General features: G+C 38.0%; 1 protein-coding gene across 1 annotated transcript in view; it reads left to right on the plus strand.

Annotated features, from left to right (window-relative positions):
- khdrbs3 (KH domain containing, RNA binding, signal transduction associated 3) overlaps positions 1-20487 on the plus strand; it is a 205320-nt gene that overhangs the window by 144497 nt on the left and 40336 nt on the right. The window contains exons 4-6 of the mRNA XM_079828968.1: positions 1275-1421; positions 2718-2857; positions 7171-7357. Of these exons, the coding sequence (XP_079685094.1) occupies positions 1275-1421; positions 2718-2857; positions 7171-7357 (474 nt within the window). The remainder of the gene's footprint in view (positions 1-1274; positions 1422-2717; positions 2858-7170; positions 7358-20487) is intronic.

Raw genomic sequence — 20487 nt, forward strand, 5'->3', positions numbered from 1 at the left:
GTCTTTCATCCACATGAGCCAAAAATTTATTTTCTGGCTTTTCTCTGTCTAGAAGAGCACCAACTTCTAAAATAATTTCACATGTCTACTATATAAATGACCCAATTTAAATACACATTCATCTTTCCAGCGGTGAAGTATCCCTTTAATAAATAAATGTTTAAACACATTTTTGTTTGTTTGTTTTTTTTAATATGCCAGATGCCCCTTAAAGTGTGATTAAAGTGCTAATGCTTTAAAGAGCAAGTTTAAAATCATGACCCATCCCTACTGGCAATGCACACACACACACGCGCGCACTCTGTTAGCTCGCCGTATCTGCACATAAGCTGACCTCTTTCAGTAAACAGCAGATTTGCCGATGAAATTAGCATCTCATTTGCATAACAGCGACTGTCTTAAAGAGATCTGATTAACTGCATGACATCACAGGAAGCACAGGACACACACACACACACACACACACACACACACACACACACTTCACAGCACGGTTTGCTCTCCAACAAAAAACAAAAAACATGTTGGATGAAGGAATCTCATCCTGCTTTTGAAATAAAGCAGTGTCATCTGTGCATCTGACGGGTGGGCTGATATAATTCTTTGCCATGTTTTTGTCTCACGGTTCCTGTTAAATTGCTCTTTTGCTTTGCGCCAGCTCACAGTGCTGGAAACAACCCCCCCCAACCCCCCAACAAACACACACACACACACACACACACACACACACACACACACACACACACGCTGCCCAGCGTTAATGGATTTGCATATGGAATTTCCATTTTAATTGAATTGAATATGCATGGTATAATTACTGCAGTTTATTAATTTTGCTTATTTATTTATTTACATCCTCAGTATCCAGGAGGTGACATTTCATAGTTGGAAAAAGGGTCTTTCCTTCCTGCATCTTTTATTTTAAAATTATTTTTTATTTTATTTAAAAAATAATTACACTTTTTTGATGGATTCTTTGATCAATAGAAAGTTCAAAAGATTTGAAATAGAAATAATAAATGTCTTTACTGTCACTTTTGTTCAATTTAATGTGTCCTTGCTAAATAAAGGTATTCATTTATTTTAATAAACATTTTAAACATAAACTTCAAATTTGAATCGGCTGTTTTTGCTACTGTACTTTTTTATTTATTTTAATTTTATTTACAAAAAAAGAAAAAAGTTGACAGTTAATTTATACTATTTATAGTTCTGGTAGCAGAGGACGGTGCAAATGCATCAATGTTTCTTTTTTTGTACGTTTACGTTAACAGGAAGAAGAACTGCGAAAGAGTGGAGAGGCAAAGTATAATCACCTTAACGAAGATCTTCACGTGCTGATCGAGGTGTTCGCTCCCCCCGCAGAAGCGTATGCGAGAATGGGTCACGCTCTGGAGGAGATCAAAAAATTCCTTATTCCGGTACGTGTGCGTACAGTTGTGAGTGCGACCTGCTGGACAAAAGCTGAGCATCAGCACCGTGTTTGCTGTTGCCTGATTTACCGTATTGTTACAGCCACATCAGTTTATTTGTGTGTATAATAGTGTTTTGTACGTGTTTGTGTCTCTGCATGTGTGTAAATGAGTGTGTTTGAGTGGGAACAGTTCAGTATTTTTTTTTTAAATCCCATTATAGTTAGAAATATTACACTGATAAAAATGAATCATTGAGGCTGTAAGTTTAACATAAAAAATCTTTTTTTTTTTCCAATGAACCTTTGTTTGTTACTTTGCTTGGATAATTTGAGTAGCTCACTTCATTTGGATTTGTAGCAAAAATATTTTGTATAGTTATATATATTGCACTTCTTATCCTGAGTAATCTAGACAAGGCTTTGTAGACATATGCATTTCCAACATACTATTTAAGTTACATTTACTTAAAATATTTACTGCTGGATTTGGCTGATCCAATGAACCCTTTTCACACGATGATGACGTATTTTTCAACATAAATCTAGCAATTTTTCTCATATTTCATATTTAAGAGTATAATTTTATAACAGTGTTTCTTGCTTTTGACACGTCGTGATGTGCTGCTTGCATCTGCCTGTACTCTTGTCTTTATTTATTTCCTTGTTTGGAAAGTCGTGGATTTTTTTTTTTGCTGCTGAAATGGAAGCACTCACTCAAAACAAGGATGTTTTGCTGCTTGTTCAATGTTATATTTAAATGAACATTTTGTCACAATTATATTGTGTACAATCTACTTACTATGGGTAAGGAGATTCCTTGTTCCCAGAATGCTTTGCATGGGATTTAATTGGAGTTGTGTTTACGAGAAAAATTGAGCTGAAATTACTTAAGGATGCATGTTGAAGACATGTAACGTCTATTAGGTCAAACACAAATTAGATGGGTTCAAAATACGTAGAAGTCTGATGCAAATAGTTGCCTCACTTTTTTTTGAGTAAAACCAAGGCAATATTTTTTTACAGTGAAGTAAAATGCTTATCAAATTCAGACACCCTGCATATGTACATATGTGCACAGCATTGACTTTATGTATATAATATCTCACAGTCACATCTGTTATGCTAATGAAAAGCTAGATTAAATGTTACTATTAATATACAGAATGCTTCCTCTTGGGGAAAAACACATGTTTGTGCGTGTTTGGGGTTTCAGGGGGCACATATTTCCCCTTGAAAAACAAGTGGACCATTATTGCACGTTACAGCTCATTAACCAGCGGCCATATGTGTGTGTGTCGTACAGGACTATAATGATGAGATCAGACAGGCTCAGCTACAGGAGCTGACCTATCTGAACGGCGGCTCGGAGGACGCGAAAGTCCCGGCGACGAGAGGCAAAACCACCACACGAGGAAGAGCAACACCAGCACCGGGACCGCACAGGTACGGCTGCGTACGATCAGGTTTCATTGTGCTGTGATCACTTGCTATGTTTCCGTCCATGAGGATATTGCATTCAAAACACTGAATGGAATCTCTAAGATGTGCTGGTCTGAATTTTTTTTTTTCAGGCGCATTTTTGGTGTGTTGCTATTTTGAGGCAAGTGAAGACGACTGCGCCATTGACCAACAAAAACCTAGTCTTAAGTCAATAGTGCAGTATTTTTTGTGTTATTTAAAGGAAAATTCTATTTTTTTTTGAAAATAGACTCATTTTCCAACTCCCCTTGAGTTAAACAGTTGAGTTTTACCGTTTTCGAATCCATTCAGCCGATCTCCGGGTCTAGCGGTAGCACTTTTAGCATAGCTTAGCATAGATCATTGAATCTGATTAGACCATTAGCATCTCGCTCAAAAATGACCAAAGAGTTTCAATATTTTTCCTAATAAAAAACTTGACTCTTCTGTAGTCACATCGTGTACTAAGGCCGACGGAAAATGAAAAGTTGCGATTCCTGTTAGCCTATTTTCAGGCGCTGTGTAATATCATTGCGCCACTGCACCCATGGTACAGCAGCAAAGTTCCTTGATTATTATGCAGGAATGAGAGTATAGTTCCTAGACATATCAGCCTAGAAAATCGCAACTTTTAATTTTCCGTCAGTCTTAGTACACGATGTAACTACAGAAGAGTCAAGTTTTAAATAGGAAAAATATCGAAAGTCTTTGGTCATTTTTGAGCGAGATGCTAACGGTCTAATCAGATTCAATGATCTATGCTAAGCTATGCTAAAAGTGCTACCGCCAGACCCGGAGATCGGCTGAATGGATTAGAAAACTGTAAAACTCACTGTTTACCTCTAGGGTAGTTGGAAAATTAGCCTATTTTCAAAAAAAGTGGAATGTTTTTTTAATTTTAATAAAAAAACGCATTAGTAATATGCATCAATGGACGGGTGCACAACATGCACATACTCTGCTTTTTACACTCACAAGGACACGCAGCAGCACACACATTTTAAAATATTAATATTACAAGGATTCCTCTCTGGAGGAGTCTTCACAAATTCCACCATGTAAATAGCGAATCCGCCATGGTGCAAGCGCAACTGGCTTTTAAAGGGAATGGGAGATGAGTCTCTGATTGGTTTATTGCACGTTACACCCAAAGCACACCCATGACTCATTAAGAGACTTGGTACAGCCCTTTTGGATCATATGCCTGGCTTTTTTTTCCGTCGTTAAACTAGCAAAAGTGGATTTGGACACGCGCTAAGGATGCGCTTCAGACCATGCGCTCAGAACGTTAAAATAGGGCCTGTCTGTCATTAAAATGATTCAGTTTAATTCCCTCCAGGAAGCGTCTCACATGTTTGCGTTCCCAAACACCAGGCATCTGAACGCAACAGATCACATGACATTTCGTCTGCGCACTCTGAAACACAAGTCATTTATGATGAAAAAAGAGCCACAGTGGCTTCCCTGATGGCTAGGAATCAACGATTTTTGTTCTCTTGAACACAAGGGATGGAAACGCTACTTCATTCGCAAATGTTTTATGGGATATTCCAATCATGCGCATAAGTTAAATTTGCAAGTTTGGATGAAAACATAGCTACTGAGAACATTTAGCACATAAACTTGTCAACAAGGCAAATTAACTCCTTAATAATTTCACCTTTGTTCATTCAATTTTTTCTTCTGTTTATTGAGCAAATAATTGTAATCTCCACTGAGAGTTTAATGCGGCATAGCTGGCAGATTTATTCTCACATGGACTGACGCTAAAGTAATTTCCTCAAATCATTCTCATTTTCATCATAGTTGGAGAGGAAAATTCAATCAAACCATTAAAGTAATCTTCCATTAGAGCAATGGTTTCCAAACTTTTTAGAGAGGCATTTAACATCCTTCTGCGTACCCCCTCTCTTCCACTTCCACTGCAGTCACACCTTTTTCATTAAGGGACAATATTTTCCCCCTTAAATTGATTTTCAGGTGCTTTTTTTCCCTTTAATAACTGTTTAATGCTGCTCAGAGTTGGTGTGAATGCAATTACAATGGCATAAATAATGTTATGAGATATTTTTTTAAGTAAAAAATGTTCAATAGAGACATTAAATGATGGGGGGGAAAACAAAGTGATACTTTTAACCCTCTGGGCCTAAAAAAATTATCATTTAAAATGTTTTAATTCTTTTGCTTCATCGGAATGGAATGACACTTGGTGAATTTTGTCACAGTAGCTATGTGAATACACACAAAACAATCATGGACATGATTCGGATATGTTAAAGGGTCGGAAAAAAAAGTCACACTGCACGGTCCGATATAGGAAACGAATGGGAAATAGAAAATAATATGAAAACAATCTTTTGATGGTACAAACTACAAATCAGCCACTGTGCAGAAAAGAAGGCACAGCAATGAATTGGTGACACTCTAAAATGTCAAGAGTGCAAAATAGACACACCCACCCCTCCCCCACACATACAGTATATCATATAAATGATGTATATGTAAATGCTGAATGCTTTACTTCCGAGATTATGCATGGCACACTTTGAATTGTAATACAATAGAGTGCAATATAGTAATAGAGGCTTGTGTTAATATTTAGTGTATAAGCGATTCGAATCAATTTCTGCAGCTAAACACAGGTGTGTTAATGTTTAACATGTTTTACATAATTACATACATAAAGAAATATATTTTGTGTTAGTTCAGTTACCTGTGTCCGGAGTGTGCAGTAGACACACCAACATTAATATGTAATTAATTTACATACATATATCATAAAACTAATCCTGTGAGACTGCAAATCGTGTGATTTTAGCTTAAAGTCCCTGTAAAGGCAATTCTGAGATTTGTTTCTAAACACATTATAAATGTTAGAAATGTATTGCTGAAACACATTACAAAGACTGTGAACTATGAAGTACTGAATTCAGAAGTTAGACCGTTAAACAGTTTTTCAGCGTTGCTGTGTTCAGGATTTTCTGGGCGGGGCTAAAACTGTGGCTCGATGACGCACTGGAGCCACCGAGCCTGGCTCCTCCCCTAACACGATCATAACTAGAGCACATTCGCATCAGTTCGATCGCGAGTTACTGTTAGTACTGTTAGTTACTATAGTCAACAACTTACATAACAGCTTACAAAACAAAAACGATGAAGAGGTGGATTAATTTTGTGAACAGCAACCTTGATGGAGAGCTGAGGATCATCACCGACACCTACCTCTGCAGTGACTTTACACCGGATTGTTTTACAAACTTTCACCGGAGACAACTGGGATTCACTGATAATCCGCTGCAGAACCGACTATCCTCCGCCCCGGCCTTACTCCTCCCGTCCCGCCGACATCTGGTGCGTCGTGATCATAGACGCTCGTGATCAGTGAGTGTTGTCTTGTGTGCTACTGCCGCTTTCCCGCGAGTGGGCGTGGTTTCGGCACAGACAGCGGACACACCCCCAGCGTTTGAGAGCAGAGAATGCTGCTCATTTTTTCAGGTTTTTGATAAGCTATTTTATGTACTTCCCGGATTTTTTTATGATTCAAATTTGGCTGGGTGGTTAATAACACATTTATCTGTGGTGTGAGGAACTCAGAACACATGTTTTGTTTTGACTTTACAGGGACTTTAATGTTTTGGCTGTAAGTCAATGATGCCCTCTGTCGGTAGGGAATAGGAAGATGGCCGCTCGAACACTTCCGGTGGCTTCACCGCCTGATGGCAGTTTAGAACTTCATGAGCAATCCAGTCATACTATAGATCAGTGGATCAGACCCAGATTGATTAAGCTGTGATGAAGCACACCTGTTCATTTTTGTTACATTTTTATTGAATTTTTATGTAATGTGCAACAAAATGTCCTCCTCTGTCTTCAGGTTTGAGTGTAGTCAAATTGACGCAAAACCCGACACTTCAAATCAACATAAAAAAAAAAAAAAAACATTTAAACCTTGACAAAAGGAAGTCTTTGAGAATGCCTAGGTATAAATCTACGACTACAGAAATCGCCACGATTTGTCATCTTTCATCTGGGACAGCCCAAAATCGTGTGTACTGGGCATAAATGAGCGAGTCATTGAGTCATTCATTCAGTAACGAGGCAAGTGGCTGTATTTATGAATGGGTCATTGAATCATTAACTCCCGATTCATTTAAAGTCACAGATTCGTTCACTAATGAAACAACTGTTCTGCTGTGGCTTTCGTTGGATTCATTTATTTGCAAATAGAGCAAACAATATTGACAACACTGTGTTTAAAATGTACGTCATTTAAAATTACCTTTTTTTTTTTTTTTCAGATGTAGAGGGGGCGTTCCTCCGCCTCAGGCTGCAGTTCCGCGGGGGGTGGCGCCCAGAGGAGCTCCGCCCAGCAGGGTTCCGTCCAGCAGAGGAAGGGGCGTTCCCTCACAGAGAGCACGAGGAGCTCCGCCCCCTCCTGGGTACAGACCTCCCCCTCCGGCCGTGCAGGATACCTACGGTGAATATGTAAGTAGCTGTAACATCCATACAGACGTCACTCTCCACAGGGACTCTTAACAAAGAGAATATGGCCCCACTTTATTTTAGGTAGCCTTAACTACTATGTACTTAGATCAAAAAATAAGTACAATGTACTTACTGTGTTCAAATTGTATTGCAAAACACCTTTGCTAGTATTGAGGTGAGATACGGGTAGGGTTAGGGACAGGTGTGGTGGTATGGGTAAGTTTAAGGGTAGGGTTAGGTGTAAGGGAAGTGTCAACTGTGTAATTACAAATGTAACTACAGAAATTAATTACAGACGTAATTATATGCAGGTATTTTTTTAAATGTGAGTACAATGTAAAAACATGTATGCACACAATAAGTGCATTGTATCAAATTATTAATTAAAATGTTAGTACATAGTAGTTAAGGCCACCTAATATAAAGTGGGTCCGAGAATATAGTATGCAAGGTTAGAATGGTGGCCGGTTAACGTACTATTTCTGCTGGATTTGTGAAAAATGTATTTATGTGCTTTAAAAGGTAATATTGCTCACAACACAAGATGAATTTCTAATGTTCATTAAGTCTTAATTGTATGAAATTGTACTTTACCATCAACGGTGTAGATCACTTTAAGATTCTACCATAGTCTTTGCCAGTGTTATATTTTTATACTATTATAGTATTTATTAATACTTTGGCTCAGCATTTCAACTGTCATTTTTACAGTATATACTTTTATTATTATAATATAATTAATATAAAATTAATAATTAATATATTTAATTATAATTAATATAAAAGCACATATAAAACTTACAATTGAAATGAAAATGTTCAACGTATTAATAATAATAATACATATTATAATCAAATACAATTATTATAATAAAAGTATATATACAACTTAAAATTGAAAGGAAAATGTTCAAACTGAAATAAAAATAAATTAAAGCTAAATAGAAAAAAATTGTATATATATATATATATATATATATATATATATATATATATATATATATATATATATATATATATATATATATATATATATATACAGTTTAATTTTTATTAGTATTATGTATTATTAATACTTTATTATATATATATATATATATATATATATATATATATATATATATATATATATATATATATATATATATATATATATATATATATATATATATATATATATATATATATATATATACTTTTATTAGAATTATTTTATTTTATTATAATTTTATTATAATACACTTTCATTATTATTACTGAGCATTTTCATTCCAATTGTAAGTTTTATATATACACTTTTTATACAATTATTTTTATCTTTATTTATTATTTATTTTTATTTCAGTTTAATTTTATTAATTTTATTACTTAAACGTTTTATTTTAAGTTAAGGTAAACATTTTTTTAAGTTTTTAATTTTTCAGTTTGTCATACTTTATTTTATTTCTGATTTATTTAAATGAACAAAAGTGATTTGTTTTAGTTTTATGAACAATAACAACAATGGTATATGGAACTTTTATAAACTGGTGTATGGAATTGTTTTTGCGCAGAAGCAAGACAATTCAGCTTGAATAAGCGAGCCGCTTCCTCTGTTTATGCAGTTACAGTAATTTTAGTCCGCTGTCTAGACAGTAAGTGTGATCTATGATACATGTCCATAATAGCTGGTGTTTTATTGTTGACATTTCTCATATCGATAAATTATATAAAACAAACTCAATAGCTTGCCAAGCGCTCACAGAAATGAATGTTTTCCGACACTGATCTCATTTGTCAGTCGTAATAGAACAGTACATGGTGCGGCCGTCTACCGGAGACATCCTAAATCATTTCATCTGCTCGATTTACTTGTTTTTGTTTGCGATTATGTGGAAAAATTGTCTTATTTGCTCCTCTGCTTATGACACCATTATAGATTTCCTCTGCTTTGAGTTTTAATTTATCAGAGAGAGTTGCAAAATAACCCTTTCAAATACATTGGGGTTTATTTGAATGTTGGCCAGCCCCTCTCGATGTTGCGTGTCTCAGAGGTCTTCTGGCTCGCGTGTGGCATATTTAACAGATGGCGGGCCCGGAGAGGTGGGTGGAGTTGGCACACCGCCCCACAATGCCCATAATCTAACCACATCTGACAGGTTTATTTAGGGGGCGCCGTTCGAATGCGCTGGGGTCAGAGGAAACGACTCAGTCGCCAGCTGTTCCCTATCGTTTCCACGGCCTCGAAACATGCGTCTGTGCAGGAGCCTGAAACACTGGGAACGATTCGAACATCTGTGGGATGATAAATCTGAAGCTGTCACTCTGAATCAGTGTTGGGATGTTCCTCGTCAGGAGCGAACTGGAAAGAGATCTTTTGACTGTCCTGAGAGTTTTGACCAGTCATGAGAAATTAACAAGACATCTTTGTAGAGGAATAGTGATGGACAGATGAAAATGCTGTCATTATCTTCTCACCCTCAAGCCATTCCAAACAAGCATGGTCCTATTTTTTGTAGTACAAAAGGAGAAGTTGAAGCAGGGCCATAAACACCATATACATTGAGAGGGACAAGTTCCCCCAAATAATTAGAAATGGCCAAATTGCTCCCCCCCAATATTTGATATTCTGCTCTGCTGTACTCCATTACTCACTGCTCTATTTGTTGCTAGGATGACAAAAGTAAAGTGTTACATTTTTAGGTTGATATGCTTCAGTAGTAGCCTGACAAGCCAGACCCACATCAAGATGTTGGGTCTGGGAACACACTAGACTGGGTAAACCCAGCCTGATCTGCCGGCAAGTTGATTTCGCCCTGCAGCCTAGGCTGGAAACCTCTACATTAATTTATCCTGCTTCTGTCACACTTTAGAGAAGCGATGGATTGATGCCCGTTGATCATGCCTCTTGTGGTCTGATTGGTTGAAGGACTATCCAATTGCCTACAGAGTCATTTGAATTATGCTCATGAATTATGCTCGTGATCACACCTCTTGTGCAGTAGAAAATACAGAGCAGATTCCCCAGACCAATGTTCAATCTTAAATTGAGCTTGACTTGAATAGCCAGACAAGGAACACACCATTGGCAGGGCTCAATCCGAGGGGCGGTTTAAACGGTTGTTTTTTAAATTCCCTCTGCATGCAATAGGATAGCGCTACAACCAACCAGTGCAACGAAGAAGGTGAAGCGGAGCTAGTTGATAGATTAAACTTTGTTTCTTAAGAATGACTTCAGTGCCGTTCTTTGTTCTTTCCTCAAAGAAAAGCTTAACTCCAAGTCTTCCAGAGTCGCGGCCAAAGCCGGTTCGAAAGACCGCTGTTCGCCAGTTTCTTTGTTTACAAGTAGCACGCGGAACCACCGTAACTCTGCCGTCATTATGTAAAGCCCACCCACCGACTCTATACTCGATGTGATTGGCCTGACTAGAGTTTGGTTTTTCCAGCTTGCAAGCCAACAGAGAGTTGCTAGACACCCTGGCTACAAATTATATTTCCTTCCGCTAGGGTGCGTCTAGATTTTTAGGCTACAACAGTGGTCTAACAGAGTCAGAATGAGTGAAATGGCCAATCAAATCAAAGAAGGCGGGGCTTACTGTTAGTGCGATGTGACACTTTAGTTATAGCGGTCAAAGAGTGAGTCGTAAGATGTTGGCCTTTATAACGTTTAATTTTCTGTGGATGAATGTTTCCAAACAGTCCTTGGTGTTTCCGCGGTTTCTACAAAATAAAACCAGAAATCGGGGGTAACACGGGTATAATGTCATTGATAGGCGACGCACGGACATGGTCCGTGTCCTGGTTAAAATAGCTTATTTCTCTGGATTTAAACATTTTTGGAAACATTTGGGGTTATTTATTTTTTATTTTTTATTTATGCATTTGGCAAACGCTTTTATCCCCCCTGGAGCAACATGGAGTAAAGTGCCTTGGTCAAGGACACACTGGGATCGAACCAGTGTATCAGTTCCATGGTTTAACCCACTGGACCACCATCTCACATGATGTAATGTAATGCAAGTCATAATGTAATGTAAGTACACAAGTCAACAAAATATAACATTGTTCTAGTGGTTTTTGGATATTTTATTTTTGTGCCTTTAATACTATAAATAACTAAACCCAACATTGTATTTTTAGTATTTTTATTAACTAATTTATAGATTAACAAATTCTTAATTCCCTTAAAGCTGCAGTCGTAACTTTTTGCGCTCTAGCGGTTAATAAACAGAACTGCATGCGTCTTGCGGAAGAACATTGCAGCCGGAGCTACTTCTCTCTGTTTATGTCTATGGCGAGTCACGCAGGGACTGTGCTCCTCCGCAGCGGTTCCTACCAGACCGGGCTGAAATAGTCCCAATATAAACACTTATTATAAGTGTACCGTAATGATTCAGGGTAAGACAAAAACACGGTTTGGAAAATGGATTCATGTTGTACATTCTCATTATATCATTTTTGTAAATCTTGAACACAAAAAAAGTCACGGACAGCAGCTTTAACCCCCATGTTAATATGTTTATTAATTGATTATTTGATTAATTTTACATTTTTCAACTGATTTATTTATTTCTCTATTGACACATTTGGTCTCCATATTTAACTTTTTTTTTCTTTACATTTTTCCTAACTTGCTATTTTTTACTTACACTTATCTACTTAATACCTTGCAGTTTGTGTTTTCATCTCCACCCCATGTGGCATCCAATTTCATCAGCCAATCACATCTTATCTTACCATTCAGATTTGCAGGGATCAACCAGTCATATCTGCTCTCAGCATCTCATTTCAAATCAACTAATCAAATTTGCTTTCCCAAGTCTGGAAAGAAAAGCTGCATCAAATCAAAAGCCTGAATGATTAATACATCTGACCCAAACGTGGGTACATATCTTTATCTTCACCACGCTCTGGGAATGAACTATGGTCAGCATGAATACGTCTCATGTGCAATTTGAAAACATTTTGATCAGATTAACGCAAATCAAGAAGCTAAAATACATTTTAAAGGCACCGAATCTGATTCCAAGCATGTTTGGTGGTGGATCTACTCGCCCCCGTGTAAGTCGTTAATATGAATTGCATCGGCTGTTGGTTCCCTCTCAGGGGCCGTTCTGATACCTGAGTCACTCTCTGCGGAGGGTTGCAATAATACCATTATGGCATGTATTATCCAGCTCTGTATCTCAGATCCTCTGTTTCCACAATCAAAACTGCTTGTCACTTTGGTTTATCCTCACAATTACTGAGCCGGCTGCGATGCTATCTCTCCTTTGGTCGAGTGCTGAAATGATTTCCATTGTCACCAGTGTTGTGTTATGAATGCCCGTGTCCAGCATGATGTTTTCGAACCAACACAAATCACGGGTTTGTTTCCCAATAGGGCTGTACAGCGAGACATATGGGCTCGCCTCTGGGCTCCTCGGATTCCTCTGTTGAGCCGCTTCATTCTGTCCACGCCGCTTTATATCACACTGAAGAATTTTTGTCACACGCAGACCTGTGTGAGAGTTGTTATTGAGTAAGTGGCGACACTTCAAAACATATTCCTGTTTTCCATCCATCCATCCATCCATCCATCCATCCATCCATCCATCCATCCATCCATCCATGTCAGTAGGTCTCCATAAATCAATCAATCTATCTATCTATCTATCTATCTATCTATCTATCTATCTATCTATCTATCTATCTATCTATCTATCTATCTATCTATCTATCTATCTATCTATCTATCTATCTATCTATCTATCTATCTATCTATCTATCTATCTATCTATCTATCTATCTATCTATCTATCTATCTATCTATCTATCTATCTATCTATCTATCTATCTATGTCGGTCAGCCTTCATAAAATCATCCATCCATCCATCCATCCATCCATCCATCCATCCATCCATCCATCCATCCATCCATCAGTCCGTCCATCCATCCATCCATCCATCCATCCATGTTGGTCGGTCTCCATAAACCCATCCATCCATGTCGGTCGGCTTCCATAAATCCATCCATCCGTCCATCCATCCATGTCGTTTGGTCTCCATAAATCATCCATCCATCCATCCATCCATCCATCCATCCATCCATCCATCCATCCATCCATCCATTTATGTCAGTCGGTCTCCTTAAATTCATTCATCCGTCCATCCATCCATCCATGTCGGTCAGTCTCCATAAATCCATCCATCCATCTATGTCAGTCGGTTTCCATAAATCCATCCATCCATCTATCTATCTATCTATCTATCTATCCATCTATCCATCTATCCATCTATCCATATATCCATCCATCCATCCATCCATCCAGGTCTGTCTCTATAAATCCATCCATCCATCCATCCCGGTCTGTCTCTATAAATCCGTCCATCTGTCTGTATGTATGTCTGTCTGTATATGTAAGTTGATAGTGGCATGTTGCATTTGTCGATACTTTTGAGACTTAAATGGCTCACTTTTTTTTTTGGTAATTTGCGCCAATCTATTATACCATTTGGCGCAATTGGTGCTTGAGCACAAACCTCTGGTCCCTGCCTCTGAAACTTTCAGAATGTTCATAGTGAATATTATATCTAATGAGAGAAACATTTCTTATCATATAATAAGCGAGAGACAGAGCATGAAATTCCATTAAACGGGTAATGTCATGCACACTTCCGCCTCATAGTTTCAGTCTGACTACCCGAATACCCATAAATCAGTTCTGTTTATGCAAATTTGGCCAGAGCCCCATGATAGCTCAGCGTTTATGACTTCCATCCTCTCAGTTTGATCACCGTGGCAGAAGCCTTGCGGTAATTGCAGTTGACACAAGTATAGTTTAGTTCTGTTTGACCAACGCAAGTTTATTAGTCCAGCAGAGCAGGATGTTCTTGAGTTCTTCAGCATCTGTCTTCTTCATGAGCTGCTTTAAACCACCTGAATAGTTTGGGTTTTATGTATGGTTTTAAAAGCGGGACGAATAGAGTGAAGAGCACTTATCGATCTTTGAGTTCATTAGTGCTGTTGTTTCTACAAAAAGCCTTTTTTTTCAGAGTGTAACGGGTATATTTTTTAAAATAAACTTCGGACATGGTGTGGTTAATATATATATTAACCTTTATATAATATAATATATATATATATATATATATATATATATATATATATATATATATATATATATATATATATATATATATACTTTTTTGTCATTTTTAGTTTTTTTTTAGATTTACAGTATATTTGGAGGACATTTGGTTTTAGGGTAAAATTATGAAATTAATAAGTTACAATTTTGATAAAATGCAGTGAAAATAAATTGAAATGGTACATATTTTGTATAAAACATTCTAGTGATTTTGATGAATTTGTATTAATTTGGTTAATTTGCTTTGTCCCTCATAGTGAACTTGAGTGAACATGTTCCTAAATCATCATCCTTGATCCTGGAACAACATTCCAATCAACCAATCAAATTTGAGGGAAATTTGTTTTTAGTTTGTGTCAAGTTTAGGCTTCTATCAGTGTCATTCACCATACATCCCCTCTGATGGTATAGATACATTATGGTAGGGTTAGGTTTAAGAGTAGGGATATGGTAGGACAACATTTTTGGACAGGAATGTTGTTCCAGGATCAACGAAATATGTTGACCCAGAACATGTCTTACTTACTCATGGCTTTGTAATCCATTCTCTTTTCTCCCCCCTATTATTCTCTTCTCTCTGTCAATACTATGGATAAAAATGACAAAGAGGCAAAAAATACATCTTCATACTGTTGTTGTGCTGTAAATTGCATGCTCGTATTTGTTAGGTGTTCAGTATTCCGAGAGAGTGAAGTCTGCTCAGGGCATCTTGGCAGTCGCGAAGCTCTTGTTCTGAGCTGTGAAAGTAAGAAATGTTCCAGAAAACCCAGCGACTGGAGCAGAAATGAGCAAGTGTGATGGAGTTCATCAGACAAGCCATGCGTGAGTGTCAGTCTGTGTGTGTTTTTAGATCTTCTTCAGGTAATCTGTGATGTGGTATGTTCGTGTACATTACAAAAAACAACTTTTTTATTGGTTTAGCTGTATTTTAAGCAGTAGAAGTCTGTATGTTCTCATGTAGATAACTTATTAAAGTGTGTGCGTGAGGTCTTGTGGCCTCTAAGGGCAGATCTTATCTTCTAACAACCTGTCTTTCAGCCGATTGTGTCCGTTCTACCTGAAAACTCACCTAGGGATCTGCCTGTCTCTCATTCAGGCTGTGTGTGTCTTAAAGGATTAGTTCACTTTCAAATAAACTTTTGCTTATAATTAACTCACCCCCTTGTCATCCAAGATATCCATGTCTTTCTGTCTTCATTCGAAAAGAAATTAAGGTAATTTTTTTAAAAATAAATAAAGTTTAAGTTTTATAAGCACAAATTCTCGCCTTGCTCTGTTCATTGATGCGCGCTCGTGACGTCACGTAAAACGCAATTACGTTGAAAAGGTCACGCTAGACGTAGGCGCAAATACGTTTGAATCATAGGTTTGAATATGTGGATACGGTCCTCCTTCCGGTCATTTGTAAACACTGACTCGGTACTTCCGCCTGCGTCTAGCGTGACCTTTTCAACGTAATTGCGTTTTACGTGACGTCACAAGCGCGCATCACTGAACAGAGCACGGCAAGCATTTGTGTTATAAAACTTAAACTTTATTTATTTTTAAAAAAATGACCGATCGTTTCGCTACATAAGACCCTTATTGATCGTCTGTTACCGCTTGATGTGGTTTAAAGCCCTTTTGAAGCTGTACTGAACCTCTCATTTGGATCTTGAACCGTATGGGGTCTATTGACTTCCATTATATGGAGAAATATCCTGAAATCTTTTCATCAAAAATCTTAATTTCTTTTTGACTGAAGACAGAAAGACATGGATATCTTGGATGACAAGGGGGTGAGTAAATTATAAGCAAAAGTTTATATGAAAGTGAACTAATCTTTTAAGCGTGTCGATGTTCTCATTATGTCTGATGTAACGTGTGTGTTCTCGTGACTCTCAAACACTGTTGCAAATCTTGCAGAAGATGGTGAGTTATCACAGCAATGTCTCTTCCAGAACACATGGCTTTTGTCAACATGCTTCTGCCTGAAGGACTTTGTGTGATAGTGGAGTCAAGAAACGTCATGTTTTTGGTGGTTGCAGGCTGTTCTCTGTGTTTGCTTACTTCACCAACTCAAATGAGTCCATCCTCTGTACTATGTTCTGGCCTCTAGATATGGCTTTCGTGTTTGTGTGTATTGTTACTGTATTTATTGATATTAATTATAAATATGAATGATGATGATGATTATATACACCAATCAGGCAAAACATTATGACATTATGTGAATTGAATAACACTGATTATCTCTTCATCACAGCACCTGTTAGTGGGTGGGATATATTAGGCAGCAAGTGAACATTTTGTCCTCAAAATTGATGTGTTAGAAGCAGGAAAAATGGGCAAGCGTAAGGATTTGAGTGAGTTTGACAAGGGCCAAATTGTGATGGTTAGACAACTGGGTCAGAGCATCTCCAAAACTGCAGCTCTTGTGGGGTGTTCCCGGTCTCAGTATATATCAACATAACACGCTTACATACCCCCCCTTCGGATGAGACGTTAAACCGAGGTCCTGACTCTCTGTGGTCATTTAAAATCCCAGGATGTCCTTTGATAAAGAGTAGGGGTGTAACCCCGGCACCCTGGCCAAATTTGCCCATTGGCCTCTGTCCATCATGGCCTCCTAATCATCCCCATTTACAATTGGCTTCATCACTCGGTCTCCTCTCCCCAGTAAGCTGGTGTGTGGTGAGCGTTCTGGCGCAATATGGCTGCCGTCGCATCCTCCAGGTGGTGCTGCACATTGGTGGTGGTTGAGGAGATTTCCCCCCTTCTATGTAAAGTGCTTTGAGTGCCTAGAGAAGCGCTATATAAATGTAACAAATTATATCAAAAGTGGTCCAAGGAAGGAACAGTGGTGAACCGACGACGGGGTCATGGAAGGCCAAGGCTCATTTATGCGTGTGGGGAGCGAAGGCTGGCCCGTGTGGCCTGATCAAACAGATGATATACTGTAGCTCAAATTGCTCAAGAAGTTAATGCTGGTTCTGATAGAAAGGTGTCAGTATACACAATGCTTCGCAGTTTGTTGCATATGGGTCTGCATAGGCGCAGACCAATTAGGGTGCCCATGCTGACCCCTGTCCACCGCCGAAAGCCCCAACAGTGGTCACATGAGCATCAGAACTCGACCACGAAGCAACTGGAGAAGGTGGCCTGGTCTGATGAATCACGTTTTCTTTTACATCACATGGATATCTGGGTGCGTGTGCATCGCTTACCTGGGGAACACATGGCAACAGGATGCACTATGGGAAGAAGGCAAGCCAGTGGAGGCGGTGTGATGCTTTGGCAATGTTCTGCTGGGAAACCTTGGGTCTTGCCATCCATGTGGATGTTACTTTAACACCTACCCCCTACCTAAGCATTGTTGCAGACCATGTACACCCTTTCATGGAAACGGTATTCCCTGGTAACTGTGGCTCTTTCAGCAGGATAATGTACCCCACAAAGCAAAAATGGTTCAAGAATGGTTTGAGGAGCACAACAACGAGTTTGAGGTGTTGACTTGGCCTCCAAATTCCCCAGATCTCAATCCAATCGAGCATCTGTGGGATGTGCTGAACAAACAAGTCCGATCCATGGAGCCTAGCAACTTGATGTTTACTTTCATGAGTTCACACCTACATATAATTTATAGAGAGTACATTTAAATGCGTATTTGGCGTGCTGTCCGGGGGGAGGGCTTCGAGCTCGGAATTTGGCCCGAAACCAGAGTACCTATGTGTATGTAAGTGGTTAGAACTAAAAGTGTGGAGAAGGGGTGGTGGAGGGATGCTGATAACTGTCAACAAACAGAGGTAGGGCTGCTGCGTATATATACCTGTTAGTGTTGATTAGCTGATTTTTTTTTATTACTGTACTTATTATTCTTTTTTATTGCTAAGTGATTAATAATACTTATAAATTAATAATAGCTAACAATAGAAAATATTCTATTGTTCCACTAACAATGTGTTTTTTAATGTGAAAAATTCATTATTTTGGGTTAGTCTGTAGTTCAAATAATTATCTTTAATAACTTACAAAAGAAAATAGTCTGTACCCTCATTGTGAGCAAAGTAAACACATGTCTGTGTGTGTGCGCAAGAGAGAGGCTAAACATGATTGAGTTTGTCTGGGTCTCTCCTTGTCTCTAATGTGGCTTTGAGTTTCTGGCACCGGGCTGAAGGAGGCAAATGTAATGTGATTACATGGCTTTACTCCGCTCTAATAGAGCTCTCTCCAGTATACCGCTTACCTGAGCTCCGGCCAACAGCGCTCTGATAGACTAACCACTGAGACCCCAGCTGGCAGCTTGAATAAAGATCCATACTCTCACAGGCCATGGATCGCAGCCGCAATGTCAATCGCACACTCAAAATTAGAGCGTGCGCAGGTGAGATCGAAAACAGGTCATCCGCTTCTGTTACAGAAACCTTTGAAACCTCTTCTGCTGATGTAACAACGGGGAAAACATATATTAACCAACTCAAGAGCTTCACTTTGTTTAAAAAAAGTTGTGGGGAAAGTTTTCTGCCTTGGACGGATATGGTGCCTTGTGATGACTTAGAAGAGTAATGCATTAATAATTTAGCATGTTTTGATAATAAGTCTATGTGATGTATTGATCTGGAGAATTGGGGGGTATTCCAGAAAGCCGGTTATGTGACATACCCGTGTATGTCTTGTAAGAGGAAGTAAGCAGATAACCTCAACTTTCGTTTCCAAAAACGGAGGTAACTTTCTGGGTATGTAAGCCATAGCAACTCACTCTCTGAACATAACCTGCTCCAGAGCAGCTCATGTTCCGGGGTTAGTTTTCTTAAGAGGTATTCAGATGTGTGTTATATAATTAATATGGTTAATATAACTAATTGTGTTATATAGTTAAAGTTATAATATACAATATTATTTATTAATTCTAAAGCACTATTATAACAAGCTAATGTTTAAATGTTAATTCAATTCAAATAGATGTATTATTTATTTTATTGTCATCTCACACATGGATCTGCAGTCAATTAATTAGCATCAAACAAACAATATATTCCTTATTCTCACTGAATAAAGATTACTTATTAAAATAAGAGATTAATAAAATGATTGCATAACCACCAAATAGCTGGCAATATGCAATAAGTAGGTTATGTAACTCGCCATTAAACAAGAAGAAGAGAAAGTAGAATGGTGCGCTTTTTCTTAGCGTCTGTTTCCATGGTGAATCATCGATTTGTTGCTCTGTTGAGAATGTCTTCTCTGTTCACGGTTAACATACTCTGAGTTGTCTGAACTTACTCAAGGACGTGTTTTTGGAACCAGTATGCCCAGAGTAAGCAAGTTTTTGGTTAATCAACCGAGAGTTAAAGGTATATATGGCGGTAGGTTAACCTTGCTTTCTGGAATACCCCCCAGGTCTGCAGGAGAGCATTTGTTTATGTTCAAGTCAAAAATAAAATCTAAACAGTATTAGATACGTCCAATAATACTATAAAATCATTCAAACTGCAATGGAGCTACTCAGGGACGTTTCTAGGATTTTCATTTTAGGGGGGCTCAGCCCCCAGTGAGGGTATGGGGAATTTTTTTTTAACACTTTAGTTTAGGGTCCAATTCTCACTATTAACTAGTAGCTTATTAGTATGCATATTAGGATATTGGCTGTTTATTATTACATACAAAGCAAATATTAATGCCTTATTCTGCATGGCCATATTGTACATCCTTTAATCATACAATGTAGGCATGTTTATAATCACTGAGATCCCAAATGTGAGGTAGTTAGGGGGGTTGGGGGTTGCTCCCCCCAATTTTTTTTTATTTCCATGATCTACAAATGTGCATTTTAAGATCTTCTGAACACCAAAAAATTATATTACAATAGCTTGAAAACCATGTCAGTGGGTAGACTGATTAAGTTTTTTCCATTTTAGTCAGTGAAGACAGTAAAACATATGTTTAACTGATATGTTTTATGAATAATTTTTGTAGACATGTTAATTTACTGAAGGCTAACAGGAAAGCTAGGTAACTAAATGTATTAAATTAATTCACAAT

Source organism: Gobio gobio, assembly GCF_949357685.1.
Source record: "Gobio gobio genome assembly, chromosome: 11".
NCBI classification, from domain to species: domain Eukaryota; kingdom Metazoa; phylum Chordata; class Actinopteri; order Cypriniformes; family Gobionidae; genus Gobio; species Gobio gobio.